This window comes from Boleophthalmus pectinirostris, unplaced genomic scaffold, assembly GCF_026225935.1.
Source record: "Boleophthalmus pectinirostris isolate CB_2022bp ecotype Guang Dong unplaced genomic scaffold, ASM2622593v1 HiC_scaffold_5, whole genome shotgun sequence".
Lineage (NCBI taxonomy): Eukaryota > Metazoa > Chordata > Actinopteri > Gobiiformes > Gobiidae > Boleophthalmus > Boleophthalmus pectinirostris.
Genome location: NW_026571404.1, coordinates 18974803 through 18997842, shown reverse-complemented (window position 1 = coordinate 18997842; position 23040 = coordinate 18974803). Strand labels below are relative to the sequence as shown.

The window sequence follows — 23040 nt, the reverse complement described above, 5'->3', positions numbered from 1 at the left end:
AATTTTAATGAGTGAAAGGCACACCAGTGCATATTTGAAAAATGAATAATAATCTGTATAGTATATCAAGAAACTTAGAATAAAAGAAATGACAGATGTGGTCTTAACCACAACAAGATGAGGGGCACAAGAAGCGGTAACTATTCCAGTGGTTTCAATCAAGCAAAGATGAAGGGGTATTTAAAACAATGGTGTGTTCAGATGTAGCCTATAACAAAAGTAAATGGATGGTAGTGCCAAAGACAACTGTGAAGCACTAAGCAACATAACATAAGACACTTGTAAGCAATAGCAGAAATTATGCTTGAGCCAGCCCTGTGAGGTTTGTTGGTCACAAACTTTAACAGCCTTAGAGGTTACATGGCAATGGACATGTTATTGCACTTTCTTCAGGGACTAATCCTTAACTTTTGCTGCTGATCTGTGCTGATTTAAAAGGTTTAAATTGGCACAAAACTGTGACCAGTGACATAATCCCTAATCACTGAAACACAAAGAACATGATTACTTGTAATACCTTAGCAACCTGAAGTTTAACAGAAAACACAGCAGACCAATGTACAAAAGCATTTTTTTTTTTTTTGCTCTGTAAAATGGACATATTTTGAAAAGGACAACAAAACTCTGAATCAGATTCCTTGCATTCCTTGTATATTTTAGTCTAGGCAATCCTTGACACAAAATGAACAAATGAAAACATGTGCTTCAGGTGTTGCTCAAAATGAATAGAACTTTTATTAGACAGGAAACAGCAGGGCCAATGTAGATTTTTCTTCCTGAATGTTTGGAGCAGATCCAAAAGAAAAATGTGTTAGACTTGTGTAAAGGACTATCAATACATGATCCTGCAGAGATAAATCTAAGATAAAGTCCTTACATATGACTATGATCTGCCATTAAACAATAACTATATTATGATTTTCACTGTAATGGTGAAGTGACAGAAAAACAAAATATTTGTTATAAATTATTGATATTTAATCAGTGTACACACTTCCTGAAAAGGAAGAGGAAAACTGCTGGTATGAAGAGCACACTTCCTCCTGATGCCTTTGCACCTGTGGAATTATGAAATAACAGGAATCAGCCAAAACCATCTGTACAAATAACCAGGTCCACTGCAGGTACCTGCAGTTTTATATAACGCAAACAGTGCCATGAAAAGCACAATTATTCCAGCTTTCCAACCATTATAAAAGAAAACATTAAAAACCCCATTCAAGTGATCTGCTTGTGCCTGTGCCGATCACACCAGAGCCGAATGGTTTACATCAACAGAGAAAAAATTTAACAAGAACATAGTAGGTAAAATAAAGGATTTTATCAACAAAGGCAACAAAATCCTGTTGCCTTTAACAGACTTCTGATAGAATGGAAGCACACCTCGTAAATAGAGTAAACATGAAAAAGCCACATATGAACAACTTATAAGTACACTTAGACAAATAAATAATAATGTCAACATACACAATAGTATATTGCTCTTATTTTGGAAAATAGAACAGCTTCCCACATACACGCAACAGATTCAAACTTGAACAAGACTGTACAGATCACAAAGCTAGAGTCTACATTACTGAACCCATTAACATTTGTAGTAAAATAATCTGTGCATCAATCCCAATACTGAGGACAGGCTTGCAGACAGCCACCAGTAATAAGAGAAACATCACTTTTCAATATCTTCCAAAAACTCCAGACCCCAAACCAGAACTACACATAGGCACAGCTTTGATTTTCAAAGTGCATAAGAGCTAACATGAAACAGTGTAAGAAATGTTATGTTTTCCTGACTTGGAGAATAATTAGATGGACAAGCATAGCTTAGAAATATCTACGTTTGAGTCCTTTGATCCCTTAGCTGGGCAGAGATTTTAAACAGACATGAAAACATATGTGAGGACCACATAATAATTCTAGTGAAATCACTAGTGTACACTAAAAATTAAGCAAAGATCAAACCTGGGAGGATAGCCTTTAGCTGGGTCTTTTTTTAGAAAACAAAAACATAACATTTCTACTTTTAATACACAATGCTATATTTAGTCTCCAATATGGCTGAATATTAAATAAATCCTCTTAAGGTTTATTTTCTCTGTAAACAGCCTAACTTTCCCTCCATTCTTAAATACAAATGTCTTGATACCGTATCTCAAATAATATATTATGGGCCTTTGAAAATATTGTTCTGTCAATGTTTGAGTTCATGCTTGACACCTACTGCTCCTGCTAATCTCTGGTAAAATAAATTCAAAAGAATATGACAAAAATAAATACAGCACTTAATAAAACACATTCTCTTTGGAAATAAAGGCTGGAAACTGATGACTTCAGGAAATCACTGATTCACCGTCAGTGCACAGACTGGTGTTGTTAAAGAGTTATTAAAACAACAAAGGGTCCCCGAAAACGGTTTCACGCTGCCCCGACCGCTGAAGTGGCACCCACACAGGAGCCTACACTGAAACATGGACAAAGAATATACAAGTTAAAATGCAATGAGACAAAACCAACTAGTGAGCATGAACTGTATACACAAACTACCTCTGAATCAGCAGATAGACAAGCATCATTCCAGTTTTGACATCTCATACTTGGTCGTCATTATTTCCTAAAAATCAAATCAAATTTTTTTCTTCCTTAGTGTCATTGTTCAAATTTCTATCAGAGAAGTTAAAGTAGTAAGATTATTGTACCTCGTCTGAGTCCAACAAGACCGGTAGAGCTCTGTGATAAGAATAAAAAGTGTCAAATTCTATACTTCACACAAATTACAATACTGTAACGTTGTTTCAGCAATATAACAATTACAAGACTTACACATCAGTAATTGAGCTTGGAATGTTGTCCTCCACCCATTTCAAGTCTTCATCCTGTAAAAAGGAACAAATGCTAAATGCTGCCATCTGCTGCACTGTACGGCAACTGCATATTTTCATTTTCATACTGGGTTTGCCTCTGCAGGTTTAGCAGTCCCATTGGTCTCATTTTTAGCTGCTCTTAATTTGATCCCATCAGCTGTGAATAAAATACACAGATATTCAAGAAGGGCAAAATATAGTAAACCAAACAAGTCAATAGATTCAACATTAAGTTACCCATGTTTGAATTGGTCATAAACTCCTCAATCTCTTCATCATCAGAGTCATCAATAAGAGGTGTGAAGGCATATCTTTGAACAAATAAAATATATTTAACATTAAAAAAAAGTTTCAACAATCAGATTCACATTATAAGATGCTGATGTACCTTTGGTTGTTTGCAGATGGTCTCCATAGAAACATAATGACGAGCAGGATGACTGAGAACAAGAACCTCCAGAAGGCGTCTTCCACCCACAGCTCGATCCAGTCCTTCGAGACAAACATAAAATAAGTATCTGATACATAGGCAATAACATAATATTCGTTATATGAAACACTTACCGACTGACATTCCGCAAGCCGGAATTTCTTAGCAATCCATGCCATGAAGATGATGGAAGCTAATGGGAAAAATTAGATGTTATATTTATTTCTTGCAGGTTAAGTATGGTTAATCAAAGCAATGCTTTTAGCAAAACTTACCAAGAACAGCAAATATTAATGTGTTTGTAAAATGTCTGTATAGGGATAACTTGACCGGGTTCCTCCTAAGCTTCAGAGTCTTGATGGTTTGTGCCAGACTTACAAAGATGTTCACAGGAGTCAAGGAGAACATACTCAAATATTAACTAGACAATTTTACCAGCCAAAATGAGGGGTTTCTTATGCAAGGGGTGGTATATTTTGCATATATTGTAAAAGAAAAGAAGCAGCAAATTTTAGTAACGTATGATTCATATTATGATTTTGAAATAGGGGTGGGTGATATTTTTAAAAAAGGCATTTGAATATTTTTAGAACAATAATTGTAATATTATACATTTTTCAATCTCATCACCCACCTCTATTATGAATTTAAGTAAAGTTTTATTATACACCACAGTACTTGAGCCCTAATTAAGGTCTGAATATGTGAATGAGGCGAGGAGCAGAGGAAAAGGTGCACAAAAGGATATCCACCAGCAGAGAGAGGAGTCAAGCAGAGCCAGGGGAATGTTGGCCAGCAGGGCCAGATCTGAGTCTTTCGCCTAGAGGTCAGAGGTCACGGTCAGGACAGTGCAGGAACACACAGGGAAGAGGAGAGAGCGGGAACCAAATCAAAGACGATCAGAGATTTAAAAGTAACTCAGCAAATACAACACAGAACCAATGATCACAGCAACAGAAGAAAATTAATCATGACAATAAAAAGAAAAAGATTTTAAACCATAATGCATAAATGTTATCTTTGTTATTCATCTGACTAATCTAATTACAAAGGCAGTGACTGGAAGGATATGAACCAGATGGCACAGGAATCGAGTATGGCAAGAACAACTTCTGTAATGAGAGCTGGGCCATTGTCCCGACCCTTCAATACAGATGCATCCAAAAATACAAGATTATTTAAAGCAGCAGGTACAACTTAAAACCGGCCAATTATTCTATATTTACACAACACATACAACAAATTAAACTATTGCAAATTAGAAATTTTTTCATGACTCACCCCAGTGATTCTTAGGACACCTTCAATGCTTGCAAAAGCAAAGTAGAGCATCCCCAAACCAACAACCCTGTGCATAACTGTCCCCAATCGAGGCCTGAAATTATAAGAAAGAGAATATTCATTGTACAGTATTAAATACATTATATGCATATTGTAGTATTAAGGTCATTGTGATACATACTTTACAATGCCATAACCAAGACTAACAATGATGACAAGCAGTCTAGCGAGGGTCCTCTTTAGGGCAGAGATCAGTTCCGCAAAAATCAATAAGCCAGATGCTGTAAAACAACAAATGCATTCAAAATCTTTGTCTTACGGTAGGTGCAGTTAAACGTTTAAATAATCATATGTGTTCTTACTAGCAGAGCCAACAGCATTTGTGTTTTCATATTCCGCACAGAAGACCGCTTTCTCAACCATCCCCAAGAATATGACCCCAGCGATCCAAAACTGAATACGAAGCAGGTCCTTCCAGTAGCAGGCCGCCCAAACAAACCAGAGCACAGCGTACAAGATGTAGACTATACACATCACCATGTAAAACTATACAAAACAGACAACACAAGACATAAAGCAACTGAATCTCATTTCGTAATTTCTATTGTGATACTGGTGATAGTAGTATCAAAATAGTGATTTTTTTTAAATTAACTTACAATCATCAAAGGCCACTCTGTGATGGATATGTACCCATGTTCACCTCGCATCACCAAATCGACTGAAAAATTACATCAACCATATCAGTACAGTAAATGCCTCAAAGCTACACTGCTTAAATAAAGCCTCTTACTTGTTACATTCCATTGGGTGTCTGGCTTGTCAGACAGGATCTCCACAACAAGCAGATATGGTCCATCTCTCCATGTGGTGGCAATCACATTCTCTTTAATGCTAACATTGCTGTTTTTGTCAGTTTTATGCTCATACTCATCAATAACCAATCTGGTATAGTTAGAATCCTAAATGTCACACACAACAAAACATATGAACAAATCAATTTCAAATTTATATACATTACTGGTAAATTAGCTTTACATTTCTGACTGATGTTCTTACCGGCTTGTTAGGGTCAAGGAGAGGGCTGGCAGGACGTGGATTTGCCTTTGCTTTCTGTAATAACAATAAAGATTTAAAATATCCAAACAAATAAAACTTTGACATGAGGAAAAAGGTAATTGTTCAAACTCACATTGAGCATTGGGAAAGAGTGCAGTTTGCTGTTACATGTTATGGCCTTGTGTCTGTGTTCAATGACTTCTCCGTTGTCCGTAGGGTTTGGATCCAGGCCTTTGCCACGACTTAGTGGTGTTCTCTCATACATTTCCTGGAAACAATTCATATTTAACTATTTATATCTAAGTAAGCATTTACTAAAACAAATTACTTACATCAATATTATTGAATTCATTGTGACAGGAGTAGAACTTTAAAAGCCAGTGAAAAGTCAAATCCACGTTCTCAGGACAATCAAACGATACAACTGAAGGACAGAGTAAGTTAGAAATCAATACATGAAATATGCAGAATAAAACTAACTTAGACATTAAAACAATATCTAAACATTAAGGAATACATTGTACCTTTCAATTGTATGTCTGTATTCCTGTACATGGATTTTCTGATCAGGAGTGGCTTGGATGACTGTGGAATAAGATCAGTATTTACATAACTGTGGTAAAAGGTCCATCAGTGAGACAACAAATGCAGACGTAATCATGAAACTAAATAAAGACAAGTCAACAGAGAAACTGAAGCTTCCACATGCTGAATTATTGATCAAAGTTGCCAAAAGGCCAGTTCTACGCAGTGTGTCTAGTAATTTCCCCTGTGATTTATATATAGTCATATCACGAAAAAATACTTGCGTAATTAGATTTTGAGCAACTGGCTGTGGAAAAGGGGGAGTCACAACTAGCATCCAAATGCTAACTCTAGCTTTAGGGGGGCTTAAACCAAATTTGGGTTAAGTTTTACACATTGTCAAGATATTTAACTAAACAACAAGATAATCTGCGACAGTGGACTATACAGATATATAAAATTAACATAAAGAACCAGACTGAACCACATTTCATTTCACGACTGTCATAGACCTGAAGGTTAGCATTACGAGGCTAACTACTGTAGCTAAGAAACAGCGGCTAACTATGCTAAAGGATCGCTGCTAACTGCATACTTACATTTACTACAGTTATTTTCCAAAGGCCGGGCTCTGGTGCGGCACATGATGTCTCTAATGTGCCAAGTAAAAGCAGTGATAAAATAAGGTATGGAGACAAAACCCGTGTGGCAGGACATCTCCACGTCCGCATCTCGGCAGCAGCGGCCATGTTTGATGTGTACAACGTTTAGCTGTACGTATCTACACTGCTCCGGGGTGCCAAATAAGACACGCGTTTTTCAGCCTTAGTACTTTTGCCATGTTCAATTTGTTCTCCTGTTGTCGGGGTTACTATAGGGTGACCAGATTTTCAAAATAAAAAACTAGGACATCCCTGCTTTGGGTTGGTTGGTAATTAAACTGTGAAACGAGTGCGTAATTAAAGAAAACTGTTATGCACTCGACACTAATGTGAGTCAATATAGTCACATTTTCCTTGTGTTTTTGTCATTTTTAAGCAACTTTTCTGCATTTTACCTAAACAAATGACAGTGTATGCCTCTCTTTACTGTTGACAGGTATCAAATGGGTCAAAAATAGGAACACCTGGGACATTTCTTGTATAAAACTGGGACAAATCACTGGCTTTGGATAAATCTGCTGGGACAAGAGACACAGGGCTCAAAATTGGGACTGACCCGGGTAAATAGGGACGTATGGTCACACTACGCTACTACAATGTAAATGTATTGTAAAGTACGTGCAATTTGAAATAGCTATGCATAATCTATTTGGGAATGCATGTTATGTCGAATCAAAGAGAACAATTACTCAGTAACTTGTATTTGCACATGACCTGAATGCTATTTATATGGCAACCCAACAATAACAGCTGATACAACCTCGCCATTGTAAAACATGTCTCAATATTTTTGTAAATGACCAGTTTAGTTTTGTCCACCAGAAATCGGAATCACATAGCGGTGCTTAAAATGGCAGACAACATGGCATTAGAATTGTATGTTTAGTAGGGGTGTGCAAAAATATCGAAATATCGTATTGCTTGTGATAATGCAGCGATATCGGGGACTGCTGTATCGATATATCACCAAAAAAAAAAAAAAAAAAAATTATTTTACTACGTTATTTTGTTAGAGCTACAGTTTCATTGCTTGTTTTGAGGAAGGAGCTCGTTTATGCAACACATTTGACATTTTCACTGTTTTGATGATTAACATGGGCGTGTTTCACATTCACTTTGCGCAAGAAGTGGTTTACCAAAGATCACAGCCATGACTTTGCCTTTATTTTTTATTGAACCGTGTCAAATATATGTGAAATATATCGTATCGAACCGAAAGTGCATTGTATTGACATATGTATCGTATCGTGGCCTATGTATCGAGGTATGTATCATATCAGCAACTTCTTAATGATACCCAGCCCTAATGTTTAGTGTCCGTGTTTTTACCCCCTCCTATTTTTAATTGCCTGAGTAAGATAAACAAACACACCACATCCAGCTATGAATGTTAATGTAGCAAAATATACCACTTTAATTATCTAGTCTCAAAAGATAAATCAGCATTTCTTTTAAATACTTTTGTGTCTTGCTAATAAACAATAGGTACAAATCTATATTTACAATGCATTATGTAAGTAAACAATTCACAGTTTAGTGCACATCAAGCTTATTGAAAGTTTGCAGCCATTCACTCGTTTGAACACTGGCCTTATGAAAAAGTGACTCACTGTTTTCATGTAACAAAATGCTCAGAATATTGTGCAAAAGGTTAATAATGAATAAAATGGGATCAACTGTGAATATTCAGCAAAACAGACTTTTAAAGAATTTTACAGAATTTTAAAAACTGTTGAGGATACAGAGTGGATGTAGAGGTATCTTAGGGGATTTTTGCAAACACAAACAAAATATTGAGGTCATAAAATAGAACATATTTTCCACTTGAGATTTAATCAGTGCCCTGTGTAAGCTGTCAGCCACATTTTTTTTCTGTAGAATAATTAATGTTGCATTGTCCAGTACATGCATATGTTATCTGATCTTCACAACAGGGAGGAGGTGTCACTTGTGCTGGGGTCCTGTGCCTCACTCTGTCCACTGACTTGACTCGCAGTGTCATTTGATAAAAGTGGAGTGTTTACTGCTGGGGGTCTAAGGGAAGGGTCAGATGAGATGACCACCACATATCTGTTCTCACAATCCTCCTCTTCATCCCCCAAACTTCCATGAATGTCCGCTGTGACGACTGCCCTCTCTGCTGCTGCCCTCTGGTGGTGACTACATGAGGGGGAAGAGTTGAAGGCTCCGTGGTCCACATTAAAATCCACACTGTCTGGATCTTCTTCAGGGAAACTTGTGTTAATATAAATGATGTCCTCTTTGCTGGAGGCATCTGGAAGTTTCTCAGCGAGTTTCTCCAACCTTTCTCTGAGCTGAGTGAAGATGGGACGGTCCTGTGGGTCAGCCCTCCAGCACATGTACATGATTTCATATCTGTAAGACACAGGATTGGTAAAATTTTGTGTAAAATAGTTATAGCAAGGGGGGAATAAATATAATGAATGCTGCTTTTTATACCTTTGGTTAAATATAGTGGCTGTTTTGGCAAGTAAACGGTTTTTAATACTAGGTCTGATCAAACCTCAAAAGTATCATTACTTAAAATCAAAATATAAATTCTTTTGAAATCAATTCATTTTTGTATAGCTCACAATCGCCACAAAGGTATTTAAAAAATTGTTGACTGCAGAAAGTTAGAAAATCAAAAACCCATATCAATATAAAATAATTCATACAATTTGTATTTACAATGGCTTTGAATTTTTGTGGTATTTCCAGGAGATGAAGCTGTCGAGCTAATCAAGAAGCTCAAAGAGCATGTGTGTACAGAATAACCTTCAGGCTTTGTAAAAACTCTATCATTTAATGTAAACAGGAAGAAACCACTTACAGCTCATCCAAACAGTCTGGGGGCTGCTTTAGTCTGTGCCCTTCAAGAAGATGGTCGTAAATCTCATGGTTTTGGATGCCAGGATAGGGTGTCATGCCTCTCGTAGCAATCTCCCACATTGTAACACCAAATGCCCACTGAAAAACAGAGCAATCTTATTATGAACAGTGAAAGACTATAAGTACGTTTTTGCCTCTATACAATGTAACTTTTTAAAAACAGTATAAAAACTGCAACAAAATATTTTCTTACCACGTCACTCTTTACAGTAAAAACTCTGTCTGCTAGACTTTCCACTGCAATCCATTTGACTGGCATTTTGGCAATTCTACCCTGTCTGTAGTAGTCTCCACTGTATATTTTTTTAGACAGGCCAAAGTCTGCAACGCACACTGTCATGTCATCACGCAACCTGCATAAAAAAGAAACAAAAATAGGTTAAAAAACAGTTTAAATGTTTATGTGTTACCTACCATATGATGAGGTAGTATTTATCTATCACAATCATCACCACTGATTTTACTTTTGACCCCTGAGTGTGCAGTTAAAGTACAGAAAATTAGGTAAACTGAGAAAGATATTTGGTGAGATCTTTTACTGCCCAAAACAGTAAATAAGTATTTTAGTTTGTGTGTTGAATAAGAAGTTGTGGAAGTTTCAAATCTGTATTTTGTCCAATTTCAGAATTAGACAAAAGTGCAATATCAGCATCAGTTAGAACATTTCATCAGTTGTCAGTTTTACTTTGAATCACTGTAGAAATTGAAGTTACTATAAATTTCACATAAAGATTTCTCAAAAGCAAAACAATTTTTCATCAATTTTGACAAAATGGTTATTGGTTATTATGCTTATATACTGTTGCCAGTGAAGAGATATTACAGAAATTATTGCAATAAAGTTGAAATATGTGACTCAAAATTACATCTGTATACACTAGAATTGGTACTGAAATGTTCAGATTATTTCATAGCATATAGTTATTCACTGACTCAATTATTAAACAATTATAAAAAAAAAAAAAATCATACATGCAGTTCCTTGCAGCCAGGTCGCGATGTAGAAAGTTGCGATTACTGAGGTATTCCATTCCCAAAGCAATGTCAACCATAAATTTCAACAAAGTCTGAGTGGGCAAGTACTATATACAAAACAAAGTAAAGACAATTTTTTTTTTTTTCTTTCTTTTTTAACAAAACAGCAGATTAATAATGGGTCAGTTTTTCACCATTGGACTCTCTCCCAGACGTGAACGAAGCAAAAAGCTGTGCAGATCTCCATATTTCATGAAAGGCAATATGACCATGGGCTTGGGAAAGTTTCCTGGGCCCATTTCTAAGCAAACACCTGGAGTGGGTGAAGCAAACAGACTATGACAGAGCGCAAATACAAGAAGACAGGGAACCTCTCAGTTCAGGCAAAATACACTTATTTCAGTTGAGTCAGAAAGTACCTAGCAATCTGATGACATTTGGGTGGTTGAAATCTTTCATACAGGCGGCTTCATTTAGGAACTCTTCTATCTCCCTTTGAGAGAAACTGTCCACTGTTTGAAAAGCGAGGTTTTTAATGTATAAGCTTCTTAGTTATATTACTGAAAACAAGTTACAGATAAAGTTGATTTTGAAGACTTACATTTCATAGTCTTCACAGCAACCTTTTCGGATGATCCATCAGTTTGTCTAAACTGCCCTTCCACCACAGAGCCAAATTCACCTAAAATAACAAACAAATATATAAAATATTAATTGTTCTCCTTGTCAGTCTATATCTCTTTTATTTGTACAATAAAACAATCCATTCACCTTCCCCAAGTATTTTTCCAATGGACAGCAGGTTTCTAGTGACCATTACATCCTGCAGTTTGGCCTGAAGTTGGTCACTAATGCCAAGATTACTCACTAGAAAATAGAATATCAAACATTTTACAGTGACTTTAAAAATACTGCATAATCATGTGAATAATGTGTGACCTACATGTGATTTCAACTGCAGATCGATTATAAGACCTCTGCGGATTATAAAGAATAACAGGTTCTACCTTATCTCTATCTCCAAACAGTTTCCTGCAAGAGGTAAGAGGGATAATAAATCATTACAAATAATAATAAACTTCATCGCTTTGACATAATTAAGTCAACAAAATCTATTTTTAATAACTTGGTAGAATCAATACATACATATATTATTGTAATTCTTGATTTGATTATTGTGGGACAACTTGTATTGAATTTCAGATTTATGAAAGCTTTATAAAGAACACATTAAACTAACACTCATGTTATAGAGTTCCACAATAGTAAGGGTGATTCAGTAAGAGCACCTGATATAAATAAAACCTGGATACTGTACAGCTGCAATAGCAATAACGCAGGCCTCACTCAGGTGCAGAGGGTGATTAAGAGGAAGCACAGGAAGTTTATGACCAAACCAGGAAACATTAAGGCGTCATGAACTAAAGGTCATTAAAAAATGACTCAGCATCCCTATGGACATTGCACTTTAAATATAATTTTGTTTTCTATTTTTTACTTCAATTACTCACTTATCTTTATTAGATTGTATCTCTATTTTACAGGTGTCCAGTATGTAACTATTGAATGTAGTTTCTACCACCTCCATAGAGATGGTAGAAATGTTACACTAGTGCTTATTGTTTAAGAAATACCTTGAAAAATGAGCAAGCAGGTAGCGGACCTCAACCAGAAAAATTACATAGTGTTAACCATTACTGCTGTGACCACATAATTTCACCCGTAGCTCATATTATACAGAAATCAAGAGTCCAGTCAGTACAATGGCCTAATGTTTGTTTTTTTCATAAATAATCAGGTATGTGATATTAAGCCATACATACCAGAGCCACGATCCAGGGGTCCTGTTGCGTACACAGATGCCAACCCAGAGTACCACCAACAGCAGGCAGATGCCACACACCACTCCCAAAACTACATACACCAAATCTGAGACTGTAGTGTCAGGACTGGATGATGGAAAGGGCCCTGACTCTGAAAGAAAATAGATCCACACAAAATATAAAGTTAAGCAGATGTTTTATGTTTGATGCAGTCTTAGAAAACATCTGGACTAAACTGGGCTCAAAACCAGGCCCAAACCAAGATGAGTGTGAATGTACCCTCAGAAGCACCTGACGAAGAAACATCTTTCTGCCCTTAATGGTTAACATTCATATTATATATTAAACCATTATTATTAAACCATAACCTGTTTTTAACATACATTAAAATGTCACTAGTCTCCAAGTTACAGTGGTTTTCTTCTTTCACCAATATGTGCACCTTCCAACCACCTGTCTTTGGAGGTAAAAATTAGCACCTCTCCAACAACTTCTCAACCATAAATAAAAAGAACTAAATAGGTCTATGTAAATGTATTCTGCAAAAGCCCAATCCCTCATACCACAGTTTGCAAATCCCTAGCTTATAGAAACCATGTTACTTTGATTCAAAGCCCTTCCTTTTATATAGCAAACAATTTCCAGATGTGGAGATAAATCCATAGAGACACTCACTGTCCTCTGGCACAAAGATCCAGACGGGTGGGCTGATCATGCCGCTCCCAGCCTGAGTGCACGCAGACACCTCCACACTGTAGGTGGTGTTAAAGTCCTGTAGTGGCACTGAGACTGAGGTGGTGTAGCTGTGGATCTGAAACACAAAACAATACATTATAATGATAAACATACTGTAGGATTTTGTAAAATGAGTTAACTTTGCTGTGGTGTATGCTTATTCATGGTAAACTTCAAGTAGATGTGCCAGTCTAGTGCAATTAGCTGCACTGAAAGAAGTAATGATACCACCATGTTCACTTTAAATAATAAAAAAATCTAATACATTCTACTCTAGTAACTGGTAACTGTTTTTTCCTAAGGATCTTTATCCAGGCAACCAAGCGATTTTTGTACTTTTCCAGTGCTGAGTTTTACAAACTGGAACATTTTATCAATTTGTGCAACATCTTAGCTCTGACTCACTTCCCTCAAAGAACCATCCCGTTCTTTGAGTCCCTTTCTCGTTTTCATTTCAAAACAAAAACTACAAGAAATTCCAATCTGTTTCTTTATTGACAGTAAACCTCTACATGATCCCACAGATGGCTAATTAGAGGTTATTAAAAGAGGAAGACACTGGAGCTGACATGTGACAGACTCACTGACCTGTATTTCACAACACTGTTACATTGGGTATATTAACTGCTGACGGACAAAGAAAGTTGAGCTTGTGATTAACTTCTACAATCTGTGGTAAAGCTTTACGCACATATGTATCCAATTCTGGGATATCATGTCTCTAGTTTGTTCACACTCCACAAAAGGAATAGTGACTCAGATTTTCATTTGTTTTTAATAAAGTAGGAATTAAATACTCATGAGTAGGATTGTGTAATTACCAGTAATTTCTATCTAATCAAGACCAGTGATTTCTGATTATCAATAATATGTATATAAAAAATTTCGACTATTTTTTGTGTTTAATGACAGTAAATACAAGTCTGCCATGTTTATGCTCATATCATGTATATTCAAAGATATTATTATATGTTTTAAATAAGAAAGTGTTAAATCAGAGCAAAAATGTACATAGGGAAAAAGGCAGTGCGATGATGCCAAATCTGTACGCAAATTACTATCCAAATGTAGGAAACTAATATATATGTGTGTGTGTGTGTGTGTGTATATATATATATATAATATATATATATATATATATATATATATATATATATATATATATATATATACACATATATATATATATATATATACACATATATATATGTGTATATATATTATATATATATATATGTGTATATATATATATATATATATATATATATATATATATATATATATATATATATATATATATATATATATATATATATATATTATATGCGTAGACCTTACCACTATTTTAATATTAAAAAATATACAAAAAACAAATAAACAGCATGTGACTGTATGACTGCACTAAAGTCAGCAATAGCAACAACATAATAGTTTTCCACTGGATGAATTCACTGACTAATAATGCCATATTGTGATGTCAACCTCTGAGCAGTGGACAATGAAAACAAATATTGAACACAGTTGTACACATGCCATTGTTTCTCTCATCCATTCATCTCCACAGTGCAGTGACTCAAGGCTGCATACCAGACCTACAACAACACAGATCTGCTTTTCACACAGTCAGCTTCCTTTACCTTTGACACAAACGGGAAGCCACGCTATTCTATGAGAAGTTACTATTGCAAAAAAAGGAGCAAATGACTGTAGAGCTTATAGTGAAATGGGAGAGTCAATCTAAAAAAGGTGCTTCTCATAAATGACAAGGCGCTAGGCAAAAGTAATAAAAACTTGACCTCTTGTAGACAGTAGAATCCCAAATATGTGTGAGTCAGTGTGTCAAATGTGTGTCGCATTTTTGTCAACATTATCAGTTAAAGACCATTCTTTAAACACAGTGATGAGATATAACGTTATATTTTACAACTCCTTCTCTAAGAGTCACCATTATATGCAATTAACTTTGATACATAATGTATCTCAATACCTTAATGTCAAAACCAGATATAGACACATACATATGACTAATTAACGGTAACCCATTTCGCCTCCATTTTCCAAGTTCCTTTATCCCCTTCTTCTTTCTTGTACCATTTTTGTTATTGACTACTGCTGAGTAGAGACACATCATAAAAACTGTAATCTTAGACATGCTTTGATTCAGTTCTCTAACTCCTTAATATAAAATAATTGATATAATCCCTCTTTTGTCCAGGAGTGGTCCATGAAAGTAAAAGTTTAAAAGGTATCTAGACAACGTTTTTGAAATCAAGATTATTTAGTTGCAATTTGGAAGCCACTGCCAGTCTGAAAGTAGGTAGTACTTTTTTCTTGTTTATATCCGACTAGGAGCAGATGCCATGATGAATAATATCTGATTAGTGCCATCATAACAGTGAACCAGTTACTTACCATACTCTTTTGTCCTCCATGTCTAATGATGATATTGTAGCCATTTAGGACCCCATTTATTTTGTCATCTGGTGGGGGCTTCCACTTTATCAACAGAGACGACTCATTTAGGTGGACAGTGACATTTCTGGGATACACAGAGGGCACTAGAAAAATGAGAAAATGTATTCATTCAAATGGCATATAGGAGGGCACAAATATTATTATTATAGTATTCAACTGGGAAAAAAATCCTTTGATTACACTGTGGTATGTGGTCCTTGGCACAAGAATCCTTTAACTAGAATATCCCATGTGGTCACTATAGGAAGGAAGCCCATTGCTCCTCCACCCTACTTTGTGTTTTCACAGTGTGACAAAAACCACTCCTATTTCCTATGCGTTACTTTCGGAAAACAATTGGGGATATGACGATTGGTACAAGGAGTATAACTGAGGCTGCTTTGTAAATTCCAGTAATAGCATGACTCCACTGGCTCAGAAAAGACAAAGATTTAGGAAGGAGACGAAAATATAGATAATGATATGTTTCTAGCAAGAAGGAAACAACCACATGCACTCAGTACAGTGAGTGATGGTAAAAAATAAATGCACATATATATTGGAGAAACTGTCAAACTGTGAACTGTGTTGTAAATTGCTCCTTTAATACTTTAACAGAATAATGAATGTAGTAAAAGCACAAAAATTGCATTAGAGAATTGTTGTATAAAAAGTATTTGTTATAGTGTATTGGTACTTCAAACTGTTTTGCTTTAACAGTATCTAACATAAGCACAAATATGGCTACAATTAATAATTATTTCAGAGGTCAGAAAGTCAGAGATTTGACTTTGTCATTCAAGTACTTTCTACTGTACATTGAGAATGTTAAATACATTTTAATCAGATTAAAGGAAAAATATGGTGACTGATAGGCCATGTTTACTAATAAAGTAATTATTGATGCAAATCACAAATTGTTAATTTTATTTTTTGTACTTTTTCACTGAATAATGTGGCAGTGTGTAATAAACTGTCTTTTGGCTTGAGTTTAGTCAGTTAATCACAATTATTCTCCCGCATGCTCTTAGTCAGAGATACCTCCTTCAGTGGTGTTGCTCTGAATCCACATCGTGACAGCGGAGGGCCCCAGTTCATTGCTACAGGATACGCTCATGTTGTACCACGTCATGGCCTGGAGTCCTGGGACCTCACTCTCAAACGGAGGCACTGACACATTCAGAAAGCGAATGTTCATCACTTCCCCTTTCCGACGACTTATCTCTCTTACCTGAGAACAAGGAAATATGAACCAAATAAAAAAGGAAACATATATATCACATATAATTATCAAGAATATTATTTGTTGTATAAATCAAGGCATATGAAACAAAAAGCCACAAAAGTAATGAGGGCAAAGTAATGAAGTAATTAGAGGGCCTATATTATGATAAATTGACTCTTGTGAACTTTAAGCCATGTTAGAATGTTTTTACCTCATCAAATACATACCTGGGGTTGTGTTTACTTTTACTCACACATGTTGAGTAATTCTTAATTATTAGTCAGTCTACATCGCCAAAGCTCAAAATGCTCTGTTCCACCTTGTGATGTCATGGTAGTTTTCAAGTTAACTTTTGTTCAGAAGAGATTGAAAATTCTAGGGCGGAAATTCTAATGAATGTGTATGGATTTAAAAGTGTGTGAACAGAACAAAACACAACTTCAGGTATGTTTTGATGAGGAAACAACATTATAACCTAGATCAGAAAATAGTGTTGTGGCAAAAATTATATATATCTCTTGAAGATAAATAATGAATCCATTTGCGAAGCCCGATGAGTTTTTGGAATATAGACCAAGGTTTATTCTTGTTACAGCAGATATGGACAGGGCCTAGGCCTGTTTCGGCCAAAGCTCAACAGCCACCCCTGTCTCCTCCCGTCTCTTCCCATCTCCCTCTTCCCAGAGCATTTGAGCTCTGAGTATTTATACAGAAATACAAGTTACATACATACCAAAGCAGAGTCACTTTGGTTTCAGAGGGTGGTACTAAATTAACATACAGTTGAGGACAACAAAGGGCTTCCTGAAGGCGGAGACAGTTGTGCCTGATGAACCTTTACACATGTTAATGACTGGTCTGGGTTTCAGGTAGAAATCACATTCATTTACACAAAGATAGATTGAAAGAAATCTTTTCACAATCTAAATTTCTATCACAATAGCATAAGATGGGCCCATTAAGGGAAATAGCAACAAGACAGTAAATCTGTTAGAAAATGAAAGAAAATCTAAGGGACAAATGGATGCTGGACTTCTCCTATCATCTCAGTTAAGTGTTGCTATATTAATACAGTTGTCCCAAATATGCCAGAAAAGGTGGGTCAGTGTTTTTGTGTATTAATTTCAAAGTTGTACTGAAACTCCTTTTGTACCACTTTCCCATGATTAGTGCTTTTGTTGTTTATCAAAATAAGTGTGCCTTACTCTTATGAGGCATTTAGTGAGAGGAGAGTAGCCATCATGTCCAGGAGTCCAGCTGAGCCTTAACTTGTTGGACTGCCTCTCCATCACACTGATGTTGGACACAGGTCGAGGGAGCGCTATAGAAACAGCAGAAAAGCTCAGTAGAAAAGCTTTGTCAAGTAACTTAACAGAGAGACCACATGGAGCCATAAAACCAATGGAATGCCAGTGTCTCACCTTTAATATGGATGTTTGCCTCTCTGGATGTACTGACACCCTTTCTGTTGTAGGCTTCACAGCTGAACTGGGTGAATCTGTCAACACCTGTAATTAGACACAAGAAAGTTATAAACATCAAGTTAAATAATCCAAAAAATATAATGTGCGAGACCCAAACTCAGGACATCTGGTATTGAAAAGAAAACAAGTTTGCAAGATTATAGCCACCACACACTACTGTAAAGGTCAACTTTTGCAACATTCAAGGCAGAGTAGAGAGACATAACATAAGTATGTATCAAAATTCATATTCAAATTCAGTGTAATTTTTAACATATTCTTACAGTTTGTTTTTCTGCCTGGACAATCCTGTCTCTCAACCAGGGACAGATCTATGCACAACAAGACAGGAACAGCTGCCACATAAAGATCTCATTGTCCGTGTCTCTTTTTTTTTCAGATGTCGGAAACTCAAAGTGGACCACAACAAGCCTGTCAGTAATGGCTGAAACCAATCTGTCATGTTTTGTTTACATTCTTCGGATATTTATGACATACTACATGATCTACTACATGATCAAATAATACAGTCTTTAAAATATACATGAGGGTATAGTCTGAGACATGTCATAATGCACACCATATGATTGTGGAGAAGGTGTGAAAATTTAATACACACAAGCTGGTATTGGAAATGCTTGGCCAACAGCTGTGTGAGTGGAAACTATACAAATTTGGTGCTTAATTGTTTGGATCTGCCAGTTGAGTTTGAATAAAATATATTTCAAGTATGTATTTAATTTCTAGTAAAATACCCTCCAAAAAGATGTTGTCATTATGGTTTAGGAACAATGTTCAAGATTTGTGTTTAACATGATGTGTTAGTAATCAGCAACTCAGAGCAAATTATACCACACAAGTGGTTTTCTTTGAAGACCCACAGCACAGTGAACTCAAATAAAGGTTCATTACTGATAAAAAAGGAAATGAAATAAGGTTATGGCCTTTGCTTTGCTTGTTCTTGAAATTTTGTCTTAAATTACATCTAAAACCAAAACAGAAAAGATGAATTGTTTTGTAAACTGTGAGTTTCAGCAAAATGTCCTGCAGCCTGAATTCTGAAATTCTGGAGTCTGTAATTACGAGGTTTGGAGAAGCTCCAGAAAACCAAAACATTTATGTGCAGTAAATGAAGACAGGAATTATTCTTATCTAGGTTACAACACAGAACAATTCAAATGTATTTTTTGTTCAAAATATTAAATAATATACCTATATTACTATTCCTGTGTTTTTAAACATTTTCACTGATTTGCGAACTTATGCTTGAAGGAATTATGTAAGAAAATGCACAATCCTTTAACTCCAGTTTTTCCAGTGTGTTATAAAAAACTCTGTTCAATAGCTATTTACGCAAAGACTGGCTTTACTGTGGTGCCAATGTTGAAATCATGCACTGAGCTCTGGTGGCCTGCACCCTGTCCCCTCCCTGCTGGCCTGTGTGGGACGTCCCATCAAAGAAGCCTTTGTCCCCCGATCCAACCCCCGAGCAGGCTCCCAGTGCTGCCCCTGTCCCCACACTAGTCCAGGCCTGACGCATGACAATAAACCTTTAACCCATGAGCTCCAGGCTGTTTTATTGCACACTGCTGAGGGGGGAGAGGTTTGTCTATGATGGTTTGAAAGTGATAAATGGGAGCAAAGAAAGGATCAAAGTTTATCTGTCTAAGAATAACAGCAGACCATTCAAAGATTAATGAAATACAGTAAATATTATCTTAATTTTCATACTGTGCAAACATTATAAAAACTATAAAGTGTGAGCCCTGTGTGCATAGAACAGGGGCACAAACCACTCCGAATCCAAATCTTAGGAAAACATTTATGCCCTAATGCATTCACAGTATTCAGTTTGTGCAGGAAGGAGTTACCCTGTTTATCTTAGATGTCTTTTCCAATGTCTAGCAATGCTACGCCAATCTACATCTCAAGTAGACTTGTACAAAAAACAATATTTTACTAATTATTAGTTGAGTATTTACCTGTGCAATAATTAACTAGTTTAAGATTTGTGTAACAAAGCTTAATGACCATGAATGACCTTATGGGAATGCAAGAAGCTATACGTAATAAATTACATTGTAGTAAGCAAAGGACACACGCTGAGGCAGCACAAACGGGCAGAATAGAAACCACCAAAAAAGCCTTTAGGCAAGGTAAATATGTCTGGACAATGAGAAGAACTGCCCATGTGGGATCGTGCCATTTAAAAGGAAGAACTCAAGGTTCCTGCGGCCTTACCTGACACAGAGTAGCTGCTGGGGGAGTTGAGAAAGTCGCTGTCAGGAGACCCGTCACGGAGCCAGCGAATCTGTACTGGACCAGGAGGTCCCACTGCCTCACAGGACAAGGTGAAGGGAGTGTTTTTCGTCACATTTCTGTCCTCTGGCTGCTGTATGAATGTGGGCAAACCTAAAGACAGTTAAGACACACATTAAAAATCTGTCTATACAATATACCACCAATATTGTATTTTGTATATTGATCCTTACCTTCCACTTCAATGATGATTGGCTGAGATTCAACCAGTGAATTCATGATGCTCAGTCTACATCGATATTCACCAGTATCTGCTCTCTGCACTTGTTGTATTCTACAAAATGAAATCAGAGATAATACCAAAACTAGCTCAGGTACTAAGAAAACATAAAAAATGAATGAAAAATGTTTTAAAATATATTATTTTGATGTAACTTTTATGTCAGTATCTTCTTGTAGAAGCTGGGTTAGAGCTTCTAACCTTGTGGTTTGTAGGTTAACAGCTCTACAACATGGCCACTGTAGCTGGTGATGCTATAATAACATAATACCCATATTGCATGTACTATAATATATTGCTCTACTTTGTAAATGCTTAGTGCATTGTGTGTTGTTTACTTGATGGTAGAGAGCAGAGTAGTGACGCCATCGGTGACTGTCTGCAGATCATTGTTGACCAGGTGGGAGTTTGAGACTAGCTCCTGTCCGTTCTTGATCCAGTTGATGATGGGCTCTAGTCGGGGGTCTGGGACTTCGATGGAGCAGTTGAACATGGCCTCATGTCCCTCTGAGAGGCGGATGGAGCCCACAGTGGGTTTGAAATGCAGCTTCCGCAGTTGCTCTGGGGTCAGATACACCTGAGAGACCTGCCCCGCTCTCACCGGAGGCTCTGACGTCCTGGTGAGACGGTGAAAGCGCCTCACTGAGGGGCGGCCTGGGCCAAACAGAGAAGTGAAAAGTTACACTGTCAAATATAACTATGTTCATCACTGGCGGTCATTCTGTTGTGCTATATGACCAAATACAGAGTTTTCTAAGTGGCTCTATGAAGCAATAAAATATCACCCAATTGCTGTTGCTCTTCTAAGCAAAGGCTGACATAAGCAAGGTTCCCAGTCTGCAACACCACCAATGCCACCACACCTCACACTAAAATCACATAGAAGCAATGTGGGTGAAATGTTTTGCCCAAAGATGCAAAAAATTAAGATGCCACCTGGCATATGCTTGGTCAAAACGATGGTCAAACAACTGACCTTATGGCCACTGTCTCCTGTGTACGTCTCACTCCAAAAATGTGTTATTACATCAGGGACCTGTCTTATTATTTCTCCTGTTTATTCTCTTCCAGTCCATCCTATTTTATGTCACAAACTCCCCCTCTCCTCCTTTAAGCAAATGATCCAACAGCAAAAACATCTTTAGACTGAACAGTTCTTCAATCAAGTACAGGTCTATATGGACCTGGCCCAGGCCCACTGTAGACCAACATTCTCAACATTCTTCAATCCTGTTGACAGGGGTCACTTAAAACTAACAGAGATGGAGTGGGCAGAGACAGACACAAGCGCTTAAGGTAGTAAACACTCCAAATCAAAATGAGTCGAAGTAAGTCTAAGTAAATTAACCCAGTCAATACCATGAAATAAAGTATGCAAGAATAAAATATTAAAACATGCTGAGACTAAATAACAAGAAGCCTAAAAAAGCCTAACATAATATTTTTGACAGCTTCAACGAGTTTGATTGCATTCCTGTAAACAGCAGCTCTACTGTCTTAAGTCTATAAATGTCTGTAAAAATTTCCATAAGAAAAACCTATTAAACTTGATGTAGAGTCTAATTAACTCCAGCAGCAGATGACTGACACAGAGCCTGTCCAGAGGAATGCGCCTCAAAGGGGGAGAGGAGAAAGAAAACAAACTTACCATTGGTCGCACAAGTGCCCAGGAGAATGGCCACTAACGCGGTGTGAAGGAGAAGCGTAAAACGGCTCGGGACGGGCAGCTGTGCCATGACCAGCACTCTGCAATCCGCGTGTAGAGCTCTGGATCCAGCGACAGTCCAAGAAGATGAGTTTACAAACAATAAACTTTGATTTCAGCTTTCAGAGTGAGAGCAAACAAGACCAGACTTAACCACTCCTCCTCCAACTGTGACGAGCGACCATCCCACACCGACTCGCTCCAAAGTTGACCAAAGATCAGGGTCTGACTGCTGCTGCTGCGGCGAGGAGAGAGGGTAAAAAAAAAAATAAAAAAACATTTACACGTCACGCGACACGAGGATCCCACGAAGGCGGGACTGTTCGGGAACAAAATGAAGGTTTACTATTGTGTGTTAATATCATGGATCTATAATGATTAATATACACTAGCCCGCAGACAAAAATGTTA

The 23040-nt window shown here is 36.8% G+C and overlaps 2 protein-coding genes across 3 annotated transcripts; both read right to left on the bottom strand.

The window, feature by feature from the left end:
• Positions 1-704: 704 nt before the first annotated feature.
• Positions 705-7061, bottom strand: tmem87b (transmembrane protein 87B). 2 transcript variants are annotated; one of them, XM_055162348.1, is made up of 20 exons: positions 6756-7061; positions 6156-6216; positions 5964-6055; positions 5765-5899; positions 5632-5685; positions 5366-5534; positions 5232-5293; positions 4935-5118; positions 4754-4853; positions 4573-4666; positions 4040-4111; positions 3567-3675; positions 3426-3484; positions 3250-3353; positions 3099-3172; positions 2948-3018; positions 2821-2873; positions 2697-2727; positions 2545-2611; positions 705-2456 (listed from the first exon to the last, which is right to left on the bottom strand). In XM_055162348.1, exons 1-19 carry the CDS (start codon positions 6903-6905, stop codon positions 2570-2572), a joined length of 1716 nt encoding a protein of 571 aa, XP_055018323.1. In that variant the 5' UTR covers positions 6906-7061; the 3' UTR covers positions 705-2456; positions 2545-2569. The 2 variants fall into 2 exon arrangements, with proteins under 2 accessions (XP_055018323.1, XP_055018322.1); XM_055162347.1 differs by having other exon boundaries at positions 705-2461; positions 6756-7059.
• Positions 7062-8202: 1141 nt separating this feature from the next.
• On the bottom strand, positions 8203-22865 carry mertka (c-mer proto-oncogene tyrosine kinase a). The gene is made up of 19 exons (XM_020921421.2): positions 22573-22865; positions 21263-21578; positions 20878-20978; positions 20627-20797; positions 18344-18430; positions 18128-18243; positions 16739-16928; positions 15656-15801; positions 13184-13319; positions 12509-12659; positions 11629-11717; positions 11457-11552; positions 11287-11367; positions 11105-11197; positions 10880-10998; positions 10683-10792; positions 9904-10063; positions 9652-9788; positions 8203-9194 (listed from the first exon to the last, which is right to left on the bottom strand). The coding sequence occupies exons 1-19, from the start codon at positions 22658-22660 to the stop codon at positions 8744-8746; spliced, it is 2838 nt and encodes a 945-aa protein (XP_020777080.1). The 5' UTR covers positions 22661-22865; the 3' UTR covers positions 8203-8743.
• Positions 22866-23040: the final 175 nt, after the last annotated feature.

Coding starts and splice junctions, on each gene's coding strand:
- tmem87b (XM_055162348.1), bottom strand. CDS start 6,905: ATGGCCGCTGCTGCCGAGATGCGGACGTGGAGATGTCCTGCCACACGG. Junction 5,294..5,365: donor CACCCAATGGAATGTAACAA/GTAAGAGGCTTT, acceptor GTAATTTTTCAG/TCGATTTGGTGATGCGAGGT. Junction 3,485..3,566: donor ATTAATATTTGCTGTTCTTG/GTAAGTTTTGCT, acceptor TTTTCCCATTAG/CTTCCATCATCTTCATGGCA.
- mertka (XM_020921421.2), bottom strand. CDS start 22,660: ATGGCACAGCTGCCCGTCCCGAGCCGTTTTACGCTTCTCCTTCACACC. Junction 20,979..21,262: donor ACTCTGCTCTCTACCATCAA/GTAAACAACACA, acceptor TTCATTTTGTAG/AATACAACAAGTGCAGAGAG. Junction 12,660..13,183: donor GATCTTTGTGCCAGAGGACA/GTGAGTGTCTCT, acceptor ATTTTCTTTCAG/AGTCAGGGCCCTTTCCATCA.